Genomic DNA, 14404 nt, shown 5'->3' with positions numbered 1-14404 from the left:
TTTCTCAAACAAAAAAAGAGCGATGTGTTGATACTTTTACGAGAAATGATCCTACATATAGCGTACTTATACTGTAGTTGTCCCTGTATGTTGATATCTGATCAAAAGTATTTTAACATCAAAAATCTACACATTTTAATTTAAAGTGTTTATGCTGTATACTGCATTTCTGTGCAAAACACGTTCCTGGTTTGTTTACTATGTGTGTGGCCTTCTAGAAATTGAATGACTGGATTTATCTCTTTAGGCCGAGATTGATACTTTGTCCCTCTTTGCTAAGTGCATGCATTGCAGGAGGTGTGTGTGTGTGTGTGTGTGTGTGTGTGTGTGTGTGTGTTTTGAAAGAGTGCACAAGAGGGAGCTAAAAGAATTATGGTACCTCATACATCATATGTGTCAGACTGAGATAAGGTGGCTCTTGGTTCCACATGGGGTGTGTGTGTGTGTGAGAGAGCTGTGTGTTTGTGTGTGTGACCTTCCCTGTCCCTCTACACCTACTCACTCTCATTAGACCTCTTCATAGTGAGTCCACACACAACACCCCTGCATTACAACATACTTGCATCATCATTCTTTCACACAAAGACACCAGACACAGTTACTATAAGACAGCTCTCACGCTGACCAGCAGCATCCAGACTTTTTCACCGTGTATTTTATTGTTATAACATGAAGTCTTTCTTAAACCTTTCAAATTTAAGGGTGGTTTAAAATCATAAGTTACACACTACATAGTGATAGTGGCAATACATGTCAAAATATGACTATTTTATTGTTTTCTGAGCTGTATGGACTTTTTTTTCTGATTGGGACCAATTTCCAACCTAATATCAGATCCACATATATATGTTGTTATCATTCAGCACCCAGTGCTGCCTAGTGTAACATACAATTCTGGAAACCTTAAACAGAGTCGCTGGCACATTAGGTTTGAAATATTGTGATGATAGTGTGTCCTACAACTTCTAAAATCATGAATTTAAACAATCAAAGCAAAATGATCCTGCACACAAGATCATGGCCAAAGGAGGGCTTTTTAGATGCAATTAATTGAGATGTACAGTTTGAACTGATTCAAGGAAATTAATCAAACCTTTACACAGTTTTTTTCACTGAAGTATAAATATATTAAAACATCACTCGTCCGCACCAGCTGCCTAATGTCTAATGACATGCTCTTTAGGAAACATAATGCTCATAAAACATAAAAGCTCATTTATGCTGAGATATTTACAATGTTGCATCTTTTTAAATCTTAGGGTCTGTAATGTGAACTTATCCAGACAGTACAGCAGACTTTTAAAAGACGACTGTTTGATTTAGCTTAGTGTGACACCGATCTGTTTATTCATTTAGAAATGATCGGGGAGCTTCATGAGAGGGGGAGAAGGAGAGCAGACACCCAAAACATACTTTCTGCCAACTGCACTTTCTCTTGTCAGAGACTGAGATGCTCTTTTTCGATTGCTGGTTATTTCAGGAGTTGTTAAGAGTTAACAGGACTTCTCAGAGCATGCTCCATTCAGTGGGTTGAGCTACATTTAGTACCTTTTTGTGTATATTAGCAGTGCCTAGTTGTAGGAGTTAGCTAGATATTGTTAACCCGTAACCAAAGACAGCCTTAGTCCACTAGCACAACAACCTGTTTTGGATATTTTAATTTTTGCCTTATTAATATTTGCTTATCTGAAATGAACTACTAAGTAAACTGAGTGACACTGGTGTATGTTAGTTAGCTACACTCACTAAACTAAAGCCTATTTCCATGATGGATATTTCATCCTCTGATCTCATGCATTCACTTTAGTTAACAAGTTTAGGACTATGATGGATCACAATGCTAGCATGTTATATAATGTGAATAAATGGTGCATACTCTGGAACAAGAGCATACTCATGTGAGCCCATTTTCTTAGGAGATTTTCTTAGTAATAGCTCTTTAAATATTTTTTATGACTAAAGAAAGGCAATTTATTTTTATTTTTTTGTGAAGTGTGGCTTGTCAGAAGCTTCCACTGCCAGACATTTTAGATTTTTTTATTAAGACTTGTATGCTTCATTAGGCCTTGAGCCCTTCCAGATCATTCATCAGAAGCGCAACTCTTACTGTGAGAAAGCCATGGATTACAGCAAGCTGTGCACAGACATCAATCAACCCTGCAGGAGCCCCACTTTATGATTGTGTGTGTGTGTGTGTATATATACGAAGATGTACCCACACACAATAATGCATCCAAAATAATTTTGACAAACATATATAATGTAAAAGTGCACAAATTGACTCCAAAATCCTTATTGGAGCAGATCGGTTCACTCAGCAGTCGTTTTGGTAAGGCCCCCAGGCAGCTATTTTGTAGTCATGCAAGCTGAATGAGGAGAGACCGAAATCTCCAAACTGCTTGCCAAGGTTGAGTTTCATGTCAAATCACAAATAAAATCTGGCAACCGTAGTATCACAAATTTTACTCTTATAGCCTGACAACCAATCTATAATTTTTAGATTTGTCCAGCTGATAGACATGCACCTCCATAGAGCAAAAAAAAAAAAAAAAATTCTAAAGGCAGGACTTTTTTTCCCAAAATGTGTGCATTGTGATCTATTCCTTTTATTTCAGGATCAGTGTTACATGATCCTTCAGAAATCATTCTAATATGCTGATTTGGTTCTCGTGTTTAAAATCGTTTTTGCTGCTTAATATCTTTGTTGAAACCATGTTACAATAACTTGCTACTGTAACAATAAAAATATATATTTTTTTAAATTGGAGTAATAGCTGCTGAGAATTTGCAGTTTAAATTACATTTGAAAATATATTAAAATAGAAAACATTTGTTTTGAATTGTAATAATAATTGCTGTTTTAACTCTATTTTGACCAAATAATGCAGCCTTTATTAATCAAAAGAGAGTTCTTTCAAAAACACATGATTCCAAACTTTGACTGATAGAGTACCTCACATGCAGTCAAAAAAAAAAAAAAAAAACAGCTTCCATTTACGCAGTATTGAGTCGCCTGTCCTTCAAAACCTCCCATTTATTATCATGCACACACACACACGTGTACAGACAAAGAAATCAATAGCGCACACTATGGCCGCACATGCACGCCAACACACAACTACATCATCCCGATCCTCAATTCTCCCCTCACTTCAAACCATGTCGGATAGACGGAGGGTTAAAACAAAAACACAGCAACACAGCACGCACTGTACATCTACAAATCATTCTCCACGCTTTATCATCTCGATCACTAATTAATGAAACGCCCTTTCACAGCACATTAATCTAGGCAGGCTCTGAAAAAGGAATGGGATTCAGACGCACAGTCTGCCGAATGCTGCGGATGGAGGCGGTGGTGGCGGCAGCGACGGCATGCACTATCCTGTCATTATGGTGGTGGGCAGGTAGAGGGCTGACACATTGTTAATATTTGATTGTTCTGTGGGATGGCTTGAGGTGCCCATGAACGTGATTAAAACACATGTTTGGCCTCATGTCACACTAGCTATACCGACAGCTGTGGGGGCATGTATACACCATGTGGCTGTGCAGCACAATTACGATAATGGAAATTAATATAGACTCTCTCTCTTTTTCTCTTTGGAGGAACAATGATTGAACCATGCTGAACGTGATGTATAATTGTTTCCAGATTAATGTCACTTTAATCAGAGCTCTTTGAATGTGCACGTAAATAATGAAGCATTGATGTCCATAAAAGGGATGATTGCCTTTTTTTTCCCTTCCCCTCCATCTCTCCTTCACTTATTTTCTCTCTATATCTCCCCTCAGGACCATCAATGTAAATGAACAAAAGTTTGTTGTAATTAGCCAGTAATTGGCTGCCCTCGCTGGCAAGTTTCCAGTTTCGGAGCATGCGTTAGCTTGTGCTTTCATAACATGCTGTGTATTCTGGAGTACGTACGCAGCTCAGTCTTCTACAACTGTCTGAGTTCTGGATCTCCCAGACATAACAGTGAGTGTGTGGCAACGAGACACCCGGGGAATTTAATCAGTACGCTCTCACACACACGCAAAACCTCTCAGTCAGTCTCAACCACACACACTCGTCTTCCATTCACACATAAGAGAAACTTCCTTAAGAACGTAATCCAGCTAATGAAGCCTCAGCATAACAGCATTGTTATGCTTGTATTGAAAGGTGACTATTTATTTAGGATGATTTGATCTGACCTAGCATATGTAATGGTATGACACGCCACACAGGGTTTCTCCCAAAGCCTTGTCAGAAATCATTTCATTTAGCCACAGGAAGGAGATGATTGCTCTTGTATTCAGAGCTTCAGAGTTTATCCATACAGTATTCCACCAACACACACACGTTTTTTTTTTCTCCCTCAGTCAGGGCCATATAATATTTCCCTCACATACTGAGGGGCTCAGGGATAATAGACATTGTGATGAACAATGTGAAACGTGAAATAGCAAACATACTGTAGGATTCCTGGACCACATGTCAATCATCAGGATTTCCCATTTCCAATTAGCATATAAGGCCCCGTTTTCTAACAGTACTGTAAATCCCATGATGCCCATGTTATTTACATTATGCATTATGAGTGATATTTGAGAAGCGATTTAGGGGAGCACTCCGTGAATACTGAACAGGAAGAGTGAGTCATTTTCTACTGGTGTTGTTTTTCATTTTATTCCATAAATGGTGTCGCAGAAGATTGTGCAGGGTACCGGTGGGCTTTGAGAGCCATGGAAGTCCATGCCAAGACTGCTCGGTGGAAGTGCTTTCGCCTTATTTACTCCAGTGCTTGTGTGTTAGTTTTTGTAAAGCAAAAAAAAAAAAAAACATTTGGTGTCGATTCAACAATAAAACAAAAGTTTCAGCACATTGAATTAAACATGAAATTTTGAAGTAGAAATGCTGAAAACATTTTTGTTTATTTGTTTTTGTACTCCCAGAGATCTTTGTTTTATTTACAACTATAGAAAAAATATATATTTTCCACATATTTATTTGGGAAAGCAAAAGTCAGATAGCATTTCTACTCATTTTTAATGTCTATGCTATCAAAGATGTTTGTTTTTTTTGGACCAGCAGTGCTGAAAAAGCTCTTTGTTTCTTGGATGCGTGTTTCAGGTTGACTGTTGACTTTTCACACCTTTGTAACATCCTCTTTCTCCTCCTTTTTTCTTCTTCTTGCTTCCTGTAAAGCTCACCCGGAGACGTATGTCCAAGGTACTGTGTCTTTTCTTCTTCTTCTTTCTCTTATTCTCTCTCCCTTGAGCTCTTGTGTCCCGGATTGAGGTCTTTATGACATTTTTATGGCGCATTAATAACCTCTTCTCTCTCTCTCTCTCTTTCTCTCTCTCCTCTGCGTGTCTGCTATTATTGTGATTCTTCATTGCCTTCTTTTTTTGGACTGTCAGAAATCCAATCCAGTGTCCTCAGTGCTCTCCTTGGCTAATGTTCCGACTTCTGCAGAACCATCCCCCCGTCTAAACTAAACCACCACAGCTCCACATCTGCAGTTTAGCATCTCCTCCGTGTCCCAGAGTCGTAGCCGAGTTCATTTGTAAAACAATAGAGCGCCACGAAGCCTGCACGCTAATGCCGATCAGCCATGTTTGTTTCCTAATGAACTATGAGCTGGCAGTGTAAATGCAGATCAAGAGAAGAGATACTAGCAGATTCTTGTTTACTGTTACTGAGGTGTTTCTGGAAATGATTTCACAGGGCTAAATCAGTGCTAAGCCAAGTGTGATTCCAGACTCACAAACTGGCATATGGTGCATCAGACCGCCAAGAACTCTCACAAGGATTTTTTGTATTTTTATTTTTTTAACATTAAGATGTTTCTTAAACTCTTACGGGGTTAGTTTGATACTTTTACTCCAACCCTCAGTATGTTAGCTCAGAGCATGTTTCTCGCTTGTTTTTATCGTATTGTATCACATTCAGTGTTGTTTTTTTCAGTGAAGCACGTAGTGTTTCTAGGTATGGTATTTATTCATGTTGAGTAACACAATATACACGCCGTGGCAATCCTCCAGACGGAGTCGGCCAAAGTCAAAACAGCTCTTCTTTCAACATCTCGCCTTCCTCCTTCTCAAAGCCCCTCTTTCCTTGTCTCAGCTTTATGGCCATTTTCTTCCCTACTCTCTCTTTCCCTTCTGTGCTTTTGTGTTCTGAATCGTCCTTCACTTGGACTCAAGTGCTCAGATTTTTTTGTTCATTTTCTTTCCCGAATTTTCCTCCCTCCCGGCCCCATAATAGGAGAGAGGATAGGATTTAAAGGTAATGCATACCAAAGCCCCAGGGAGACTGTCACAAGCAATCACTCCGCTGTCTCTCTGTCTTTCTTTTTCTTTCTCTTTTCCTTTCTCCCTCCTTCAATTTTTTTGTCTTGAAGCACGAAGTCAGCGTGTCTGTGTTCTAGTCTCCTCGCTGTATTTATTGTTGTCCTTTTATATCTGCCAAATTCATCATTGTTTGTCTCAAACAAGCCACACACATAAACGCACACACACACAATGACTGACATGCACTTCCACACAAACACACCTGTGGTCCTTGAGTTTTGTTTTGGGAATCCTGTGGGTCCTGTCTCCATGCATCCCGCAGCCTGACCCCTGGTGTTTGTTAGCCTAGCTTTTCCCACAATCCTCCCCTTCCCTCCCCCCGGCCTCTCTTGCTTTCCTCTGATTCCGTCTGGCGGAATGTGACCTGGGCAGAAAGTATAGCGCTGGAAGCACACACTCTCTCGCCAGCTCAGACGTCCACCCTATACTTTATGCCACTGGGATTCTCTGTGTGCCGTAGCTTCACATGGATGCCGCTGCTGATTTATTATTCCTTCACCCTCTTATATCCCTTCCTTTGATCTCTCCTTCCAAATTCAATTTTCTTTTCTTAATTAATATTCTTTATGGGTTCTCATTTGGATTTCTCGATCGGTTATTTTTCCTTTTGGGTCTCACCTTGATTTCCTCACAAATGTATGCCATCCCTTTTAAATTGATCGGTTGTGTCGAGAGAGCATCCGTTACATCCATGTGAATCTACAGCCTCTGTGCATCTCACTAGGCCTGTTTGAAGTCCAGCGTCAATCTGTGTTCACCTTTAAACCCTTACTTTCATTCACGACGATCTCAGTGTCTATCTGTTTTAGATTACCATTTGTGTTTCGAAGACACATTGTGTCCTACTGTGGGCACATATGATTTTGTTTTTACGACAACAGAACAACTGACACAGAGAATGCAGTCACAAAAATATAAAAACACACTTATACTTTAATACATTTTAACACGCACATCCATACTAGTGTATGATGGTTCTGTCTGTCTATGCAGAGGGATGCCCAGGTCTGTGCAACAGTAATGGACGCTGCACGCTGGATCAGAACGGCTGGCATTGTGTCTGCCAACAAGGCTGGAGAGGGGCCGGCTGTGACGTTGCCATGGAGACTCTCTGCGCAGACGGCAAGGACAATGAAGGAGGTGAGGTCACCAGTGACTTGGACGGGCGCACGTCATCAAAATTTAAATGGGATGCATCACACGTGTATACACGTTTATGTAAATAGCAGATAAATATTTGTCAATGATAATCAGGTCGAGGACGTAACCCTGGTGGAAACTGTAAAATATGCATATTTAAATATTTATGAAACGACTGACATTGGAAATTTTTAGGCAGGTTTTAAACACACCAAACATGGTGCAAACATGGATGTTATGTTTAGTTTTTTTACGACTTAAAAATAATTGTCAGAATATAGAATATAGAACACTAAGAAATGACCCTAAAGGCCTGTTCACACCAAGTCCACAACCACAACTATAACGATAAAGGCACAGAGAAACTATATCATTGGAATCACTTTCAGAACGATTTTTTTTTTCTGAATAACGATAAAAACATTGGCAACCAATCAGAATCAATCCTGCTGTAATGAGATCGAGAATTTAAAGCAGCAGATGCGTGTCCGCTTAAAATACACAGACAATATCGTTCGCTGGTGTGGACGCTAATATCGTTATCTTTATAGTTATCGTTCTTGGTGTGAACGGGCCTTAAGTCGAGAGAAAAGTAAATCTCAAAACTAGAGGTTAGCTTAGATTCTGGAGGTTACGATTCTTGTCGTGACAGACATCAGGGGAGAGAGACTCTGAATAACAGGGTACTCTCTTTGCTTACATTTAACAAAAATGACAGGCCTGCTCAAGGAGCGAGCGACTGTAAATCCTTCTCCACCAATCCGGCCTTCAGAGTCGTGTGTGTTTGGATACAGAACTTTTTGGTACATGTGAGATTCCGTGCACGCTTGAGGACCAGTATGAGGTTTCGTCCACACAAAAATGGCTAGGAATCTTCTCCACCGAGGTGAATGCATGAACCTTTAAACACCGTGCAATTCCAAAGTATTTGAGGAGATTATTTGTATAGTTGGAGATAATGCGGTCTGTAACATCATAAATCTGAAGGATTTATAGTCCTCTGGAAGCCTGACAAGAGGCTTTGATGTTTTTTTCAAAGCGGAAAGAAAAATATACAGTGAGGTTATGTTATATTCTCAGTCGTACAGTAATCGTGCCAGGTATTTCAGATTTCTTTGAATTTAGCTTCCCATAACTAGCTCTTACAAAGCAGTGCCATAAAAAGATGAGAACATGAAGGTCTTTATATAAACAAACATAAAAACGAAATATATTTCTCCTTAAATACATATACATGTCCAAAGATCCCATTACATGTCCTCTGTTTTGTGTGACCTGAACAAGACATGTTAACAGATCCTGCTCTCTCCGGAGATATTTTTTCATGTGTGTGTTGACTTTGGCCATAGCGGTCCGGATTTAAAGCAGTGTGAGAGTTACGAGAGGTCCAGATCTCACATGAAGTTGCATGGTGCTTTTGGCAGGGGGGTGTTGAGACACTCGGAAGACAAAACAAACAGTCAGGCGCTCACCAGAGCAGTGTCAGCTCAGGGTGCTGTAAAAAAGTAATTGGTCTCATACTGATTAGCGCAACAAAAGCACGTGTTTGCACGTGTGTGTGTGCGTTTACATGTGTTCTTTTACAACTCCCCTGTGATGGTGTGCCAGATGTACACAGTGCTTTTTATAAACTAGCTGAGACGGATGGCAGAGGTTTACGGCACTTACCTGCGGGAGATCAGATCGCATTTCCACACAAAGCATTAGCCAGGTGTTTACCGATAGAGGTGAGAGCGATCCTTGACAATTTGAAATAATCTAACACGTTACACTTCTCTCACACTACAAGCAGTGTGACAGGATCTGTAAGACAGGACATAGGATATACTATAAGACACAGCACCTCATATTTTAATGTGCATTGTGTGCAGATGGCCTGGTGGACTGTATGGATCCGGACTGTTGCCTGCAGAGCTCGTGTCAGACTCAGCCCTTCTGCCGCGGCTCGCCTGACCCCATCGACATCATCGGCCAGAACCAACCCACAAGCCCACAGCAAGCCGCCCAGTCATTCTATCAGCAAATCAGCTTCCTCATTGGCCCAGAGAGCACACATGTCATTAACGGAGACAACCCCTTTAATAGAAGGTAGGGATGTGTGCAGTATCCACTGCAGTGAGCAAATTAAACCTTGAATAGCGAGGAGTATATAAGTGTTTAACAATAAGGTTGCCCCAGAGGCCCAGGTTTCATCAGGCAAGTGATGAACTACATCTTGCATTGACCCACGTAAACGTGTTTTATGCCAGTCCACTGGGTTTTAGTGTGATGTAGTGAATATTATTGTGCAGAGTTCAAAAAGTCAATGAAGTAATCCATCTGGATGACAGATTGCAAGAATCATTGTGATAGTTTTCACTTAGATCAGTTGGAATAGATAGAAGATTATAAACGAATCAGTCATGGTTAACACCATATGCCAAATCATTTCCAGCAAGAGTGGGATTTTATGTCATGGAGTTGTTGTTTTTTTTGTTTTTCAGTATAGGATTGATGTTTAAACTTTAGCATTGGCAGAGCAAGTAGCAATCTGATCTACTGACCCCGACAGGCCTAGCTGAAACGTAATTAAAAAATTCCAAAGGAGAAGCACTTGTGATGTAAATTTTACGGATTGCACATCGTTTTGTTACAATCCTTTAGTCTCTACTTCCAGAGCCCCCCAACAATTGTTCTTAACAGCCCTCTTAAAGACTTCATACAGTTGCCATGGAAACAGATGTGCTGACAAAAACCTCATAAGGACTGTGTGACCCGGGTTACAGAGAGAAAGATTTTCTGAAGTTGCATTAAAGTGTAATCTTATAAATTTGTGCCTCGATTTGCATTATGTATGTGAGATCACCATAACAGTTATTGGAAAGAGATGTTAGATCTGATAATAACCCGCTTGAATAAGCAGTGCTATTAATTATGTTGTCACATCCAGAGCGTGGGTTTGTCCGAAGCATCTTGTTTGCTTGAATGGATATAATCATTTCTTAGTTGTCATGGTCATCTGCCTCCATGGCTCCATTTTACCTTGCTTGTGCCTTTTGCACTGTCAATTAAGCGCCTGTTGCTAATTCAAGTCCTTCCTTGTTTTTTTTTTTTTTTTTTGCTCTAAATGCAATTTCCTTTTTATTGTGTCTGACTAATATTCAGTGGGTGTGTAAGCTAATATCTATGGAAACCAGGAATTAAAGACACAAAAGCAAGCTGACTGATCACACCACAAATGCTCACAGGCGCGTTTCAATTTGACTGATACGTGATAATAATTCAATAACGATCCGTTTGTTAATCACTTCCCCTGCCTCTTATGCATAACTCAATGCACATGTTCTGTTAAGGTAGAAATAACATTGAAGTTAGCTTGATTACTCTCAAAAATTGCTTGGCAACTGTGGTTCAGTCATGACAGATAACATGATTAGCTACAACAAAGAGTTTAATAGGCCCAAAGCCGGTGCCCCATATGTGAGGACATTAAACCTTTAAGTACCTCTGTGGCAAGATAAAGACTGATCTTATAAAGGGAGGTGTAGACTAATGTGATTTAAAAATAAATGCACGAACCCACGCGGGGCACATCTGCACTGAATATCGGTCATTTTGGCTAGAGAGTTTGTTTGGCAGTCATCGAATGTAACACAAACCATGTGTACCAGACTCCCTCGTCCTCCCGGCTCATGATAAAATAGAATAATCACTCGCTAAATATTACAAATGTTCAAGTAAACATTACAGTCTCTGGTTTTTGTATTCATTGTAAAGTTCAATTTGTAGGGTTTTATCCAGGACTGTTCATTGTTTTAAATCAACAAATGGTGATAGAAGGACACAGCACAGATATATATTTTGGCTGACTGAAGAAAGACCGATATTGTGAATCCAGTTATGTATATCTTCTGACTTCTGGGTCAAACAGGTTTCAAAGAAAATCCCGCTGAGAACGGTTGCTGTTTGTGTGTTTCCTCAGGGTAACTACCTATTGATTCGCTGCATAAGCATTGTAAAACAACATGCCACTGGAGCGAAAGTGCCAGCTCCTCAGTTTTCTAGAATTAAGTATCTGTCGTATACCCTGTATATCCCAGCAGCCTCTTTCCAGATGTTTCATGTATGTCATCTTTAGCCGTCCGTTCACTTGAACGCCTGGCTCAGCAAACCCCTGCCGGTGTACATGAAAATGTCTTGTTTTCATTTTGCTACATGCTTCCCAGCACTAAGGGGCCTTTTAAGCAGATTAAGCTGCACCATGGTGCATGTTGGCAAAATGGAAGGTGTTTTAAGCAGCAAGGTTTGGATGGAAAACAACTGGAGCATTGAGAGTGTCAGTCGTCTGAAGAAGCGGAGAAGAGCACATCTGTGTGACCCCTTTAAGAATGAAGTGAATAACATTGGGCAACGTGTATCCAGCCAAAAACCTTGTGATGGCAACATCACGAAGGTTAGTCTTAGAGAGAGGAAAGGGCAGAAGGGAAAGCTGTCAGAGGCCGTGTATGATCTTAAAAACTTCATTTTTTTTTTTTTTTAGTTTTAACTAGTGAGTACATATCTCTGTATTTCATCTAATTTTTATATTGTTTCTGAGCATATTATAGTACACATTTGTTTTGTTTTTTTTGCACACACATTGTTGTCTTAGTTAACAAAATTATTGTTTTTTTTCATCTTCATGGCAGTTTAAGTAAGCGATATTAACCTTGGTTTTGCGGTCATGGTGCCCTCAGAGCATATGGAAAACATGTCGAGCATGTATAAAATGTGACGTGTGCTTTTCAGGGCAAAAGAGAGAAATACAGCACTGAAGAGGGTGAATTACAGCATGCTTTTAGGACTCTCAGGCTGTGACAGCTAACATTGGACACTATTGTTTTATTATCTCAGACAAAGCAAATGGGATTTCTGAGTTATGGTCACATCATGAGGAACGGCAGCTTATTTATGGAATGTTTACCTGTGCATGTGACCCTAGGGTCATTTCCACACTTCCTTTATCCCAGCTCCAAGTGAGGGGTGACGGCACACTTTGATTTACTGCTGCACTGCTGATTAGGCCCCCAGAAAAGCAGTAATGACCTGGAAAATCAGCCAAAAAGTAGAGCGAGGTGTCCTCAACACTGCGGTGGAGTCAATTTCTGCCCAAACCGGAATCTTATCTTGGTTGTTTTCATATTTTGTTAGGACTATAAGTTGATGAAAAAAATCATAAGCATTATTAAAAATCATTAATAATTTATTTTTTATATAATTTCTGAATACATGTGTGCTTTAATCATATAGTCATGGTTTTCGCTTACAGTTCAAAAGTTCTGCAGTTTAAGTAAAAATATATATGTGTGTGTGTGTGCGCATCTAAGTGTATCTTTTAATACACAGACACGCGCACACACACACACACAGACACAGTGTCTTGTCTTGAGACCCCTTCATCCATTTCAGTTCTGCTTCACCAGTTGCTTTAAATTGCTTTATTTTTTTTATTTTTTTCAACCGCTTATTAAAAAAATGAATTGACAGTGCAGGATTCCTAAGTATTTCAGATATTTATTCCCCTGTGGGAAAGTTAAAGTTCTTCAAACAAAAGCTTTGCCCAACATCGATCCTTATGAAGTTCCTCGAAGGAAAATCTGCCTTGGGAATTAAGGACATAAGAATCCCACTGCGGGCTTTGGGGACTGAATTATGAGTGTCTATAGAGACGGGGACACAAGAGTCACATAAATAAGCGTGAAGAGTGTGTGTGTGTAAGAGAGACAGACTTTGTGTGTTTTTAGTTATTTACAGTGGATTAGACATTTTAACACTGCAATGAATGAATCCATGTTCATTCATGCTGTAAATCATATTAATAGCATGTGCATGGGTTTCTTATCAACCATGTGTGTTTGTTTTGCAGCCTGGTGTCGATTGTCAGAGGGCAGGTGCTCACTGCAGATGGTACACCCCTGATTGGAGTCAACGTGTCCTTTGTGCACTACCCAGACAACGGATTCACCATCACACGGCAGGATGGCATGTAGGTTGACATAAGCAGACACACATCTTAAACACACTTCCATACTGTTTCTGTCCTTCAATGATTGGATGTCATACTATAGCACACAGTACAGATGTCACCAAAACCATCTGTTTAGTTTCGTTTAATACTTATGCATAAAACATACATAAATGTGTGAAAACTTTGATTGAATACAAAACCTCTTATGGCTCCACAACAATTTGTGTGTGCGTGCATGTGTTTTATAGTGTGCTGTCTTATCTACCAAGATCATCTCATGAAAATGTCAGGCACTGCTTCAGGAAGCAGTGCTTTAGCAGACGACCTGTTTAAAATGCATTGGATTTACAAGGGAGGAATCAATCAGCCAATGGGCCGCACTCTCCCATACTGTTAAACCAATCCCAGTATTATTAAGGAGCAGCAGCACCGCAATCACGAAGGCCTCGGGACTGCAACCAGCAAGCTCTTTAAGCAGACATCTTTGTTTAAGGAGACGTGTACTGTCATGTGTCAGTGCCGAATGGCTTAAAGGCAGCAATCAAGCAGAAAGGAATTGAAATAAGGTTTGCAATTCAATTGAAAAAAAAAATGTAATTGAATTCTGTAATTAAAGATAGAATCACTGAAAAGACACTTTAGGTGACAGACTGAACAGGGTCGGTTCAAGTCTTTAAACAATAGCTGAATGAAAAATGAATGAACTCACCCATGTATCTGTCCTATACCTGGTCCTAACCTAATCTGATGTCAGACCTGATGCAATACATCTAAAGGTTTCATATTTTATTGAGCATAGCATTTTAGTCCAGACCTAAATTTCGATTCTATATATCATAGAAATCACCGTTTGGAACCTGACAGCAGCCATTCTTATTCACTTTCATTATACGGAAAAGAGTGGCATATTCTTCAAAAATTCTCTTTTCTGTTTTACAG

At 39.9% G+C, this 14404-nt stretch overlaps 1 protein-coding gene across 9 annotated transcripts in view; it reads left to right on the top strand.

The window, feature by feature from the left end:
- Nucleotides 1-14404, top strand: part of LOC113079453 (teneurin-3) — a 148034-nt gene that overhangs the window by 96116 nt on the left and 37514 nt on the right. For 4 of the 9 annotated variants that reach the window (XM_026251746.1, XM_026251792.1, XM_026252034.1 and 1 more), the window contains 5 exons: nt 5192-5215; nt 6254-6274; nt 7333-7479; nt 9351-9567; nt 13364-13483. In XM_026251746.1, the coding sequence (XP_026107531.1) occupies nt 5192-5215; nt 6254-6274; nt 7333-7479; nt 9351-9567; nt 13364-13483 (529 nt within the window). The remainder of the gene's footprint in view (nt 1-5191; nt 5216-6253; nt 6275-7332; nt 7480-9350; nt 9568-13363; nt 13484-14404) is intronic. The other 5 variants (XM_026251924.1, XM_026251962.1, XM_026252230.1 and 2 more) reach the window with 2 other exon arrangements.

Source organism: Carassius auratus, chromosome 1, assembly GCF_003368295.1.
Source record: "Carassius auratus strain Wakin chromosome 1, ASM336829v1, whole genome shotgun sequence".
Taxonomy (NCBI): Eukaryota; Metazoa; Chordata; class Actinopteri; order Cypriniformes; family Cyprinidae; genus Carassius; species Carassius auratus.
This window is presented reverse-complemented; position numbering and strand designations above follow the sequence as displayed.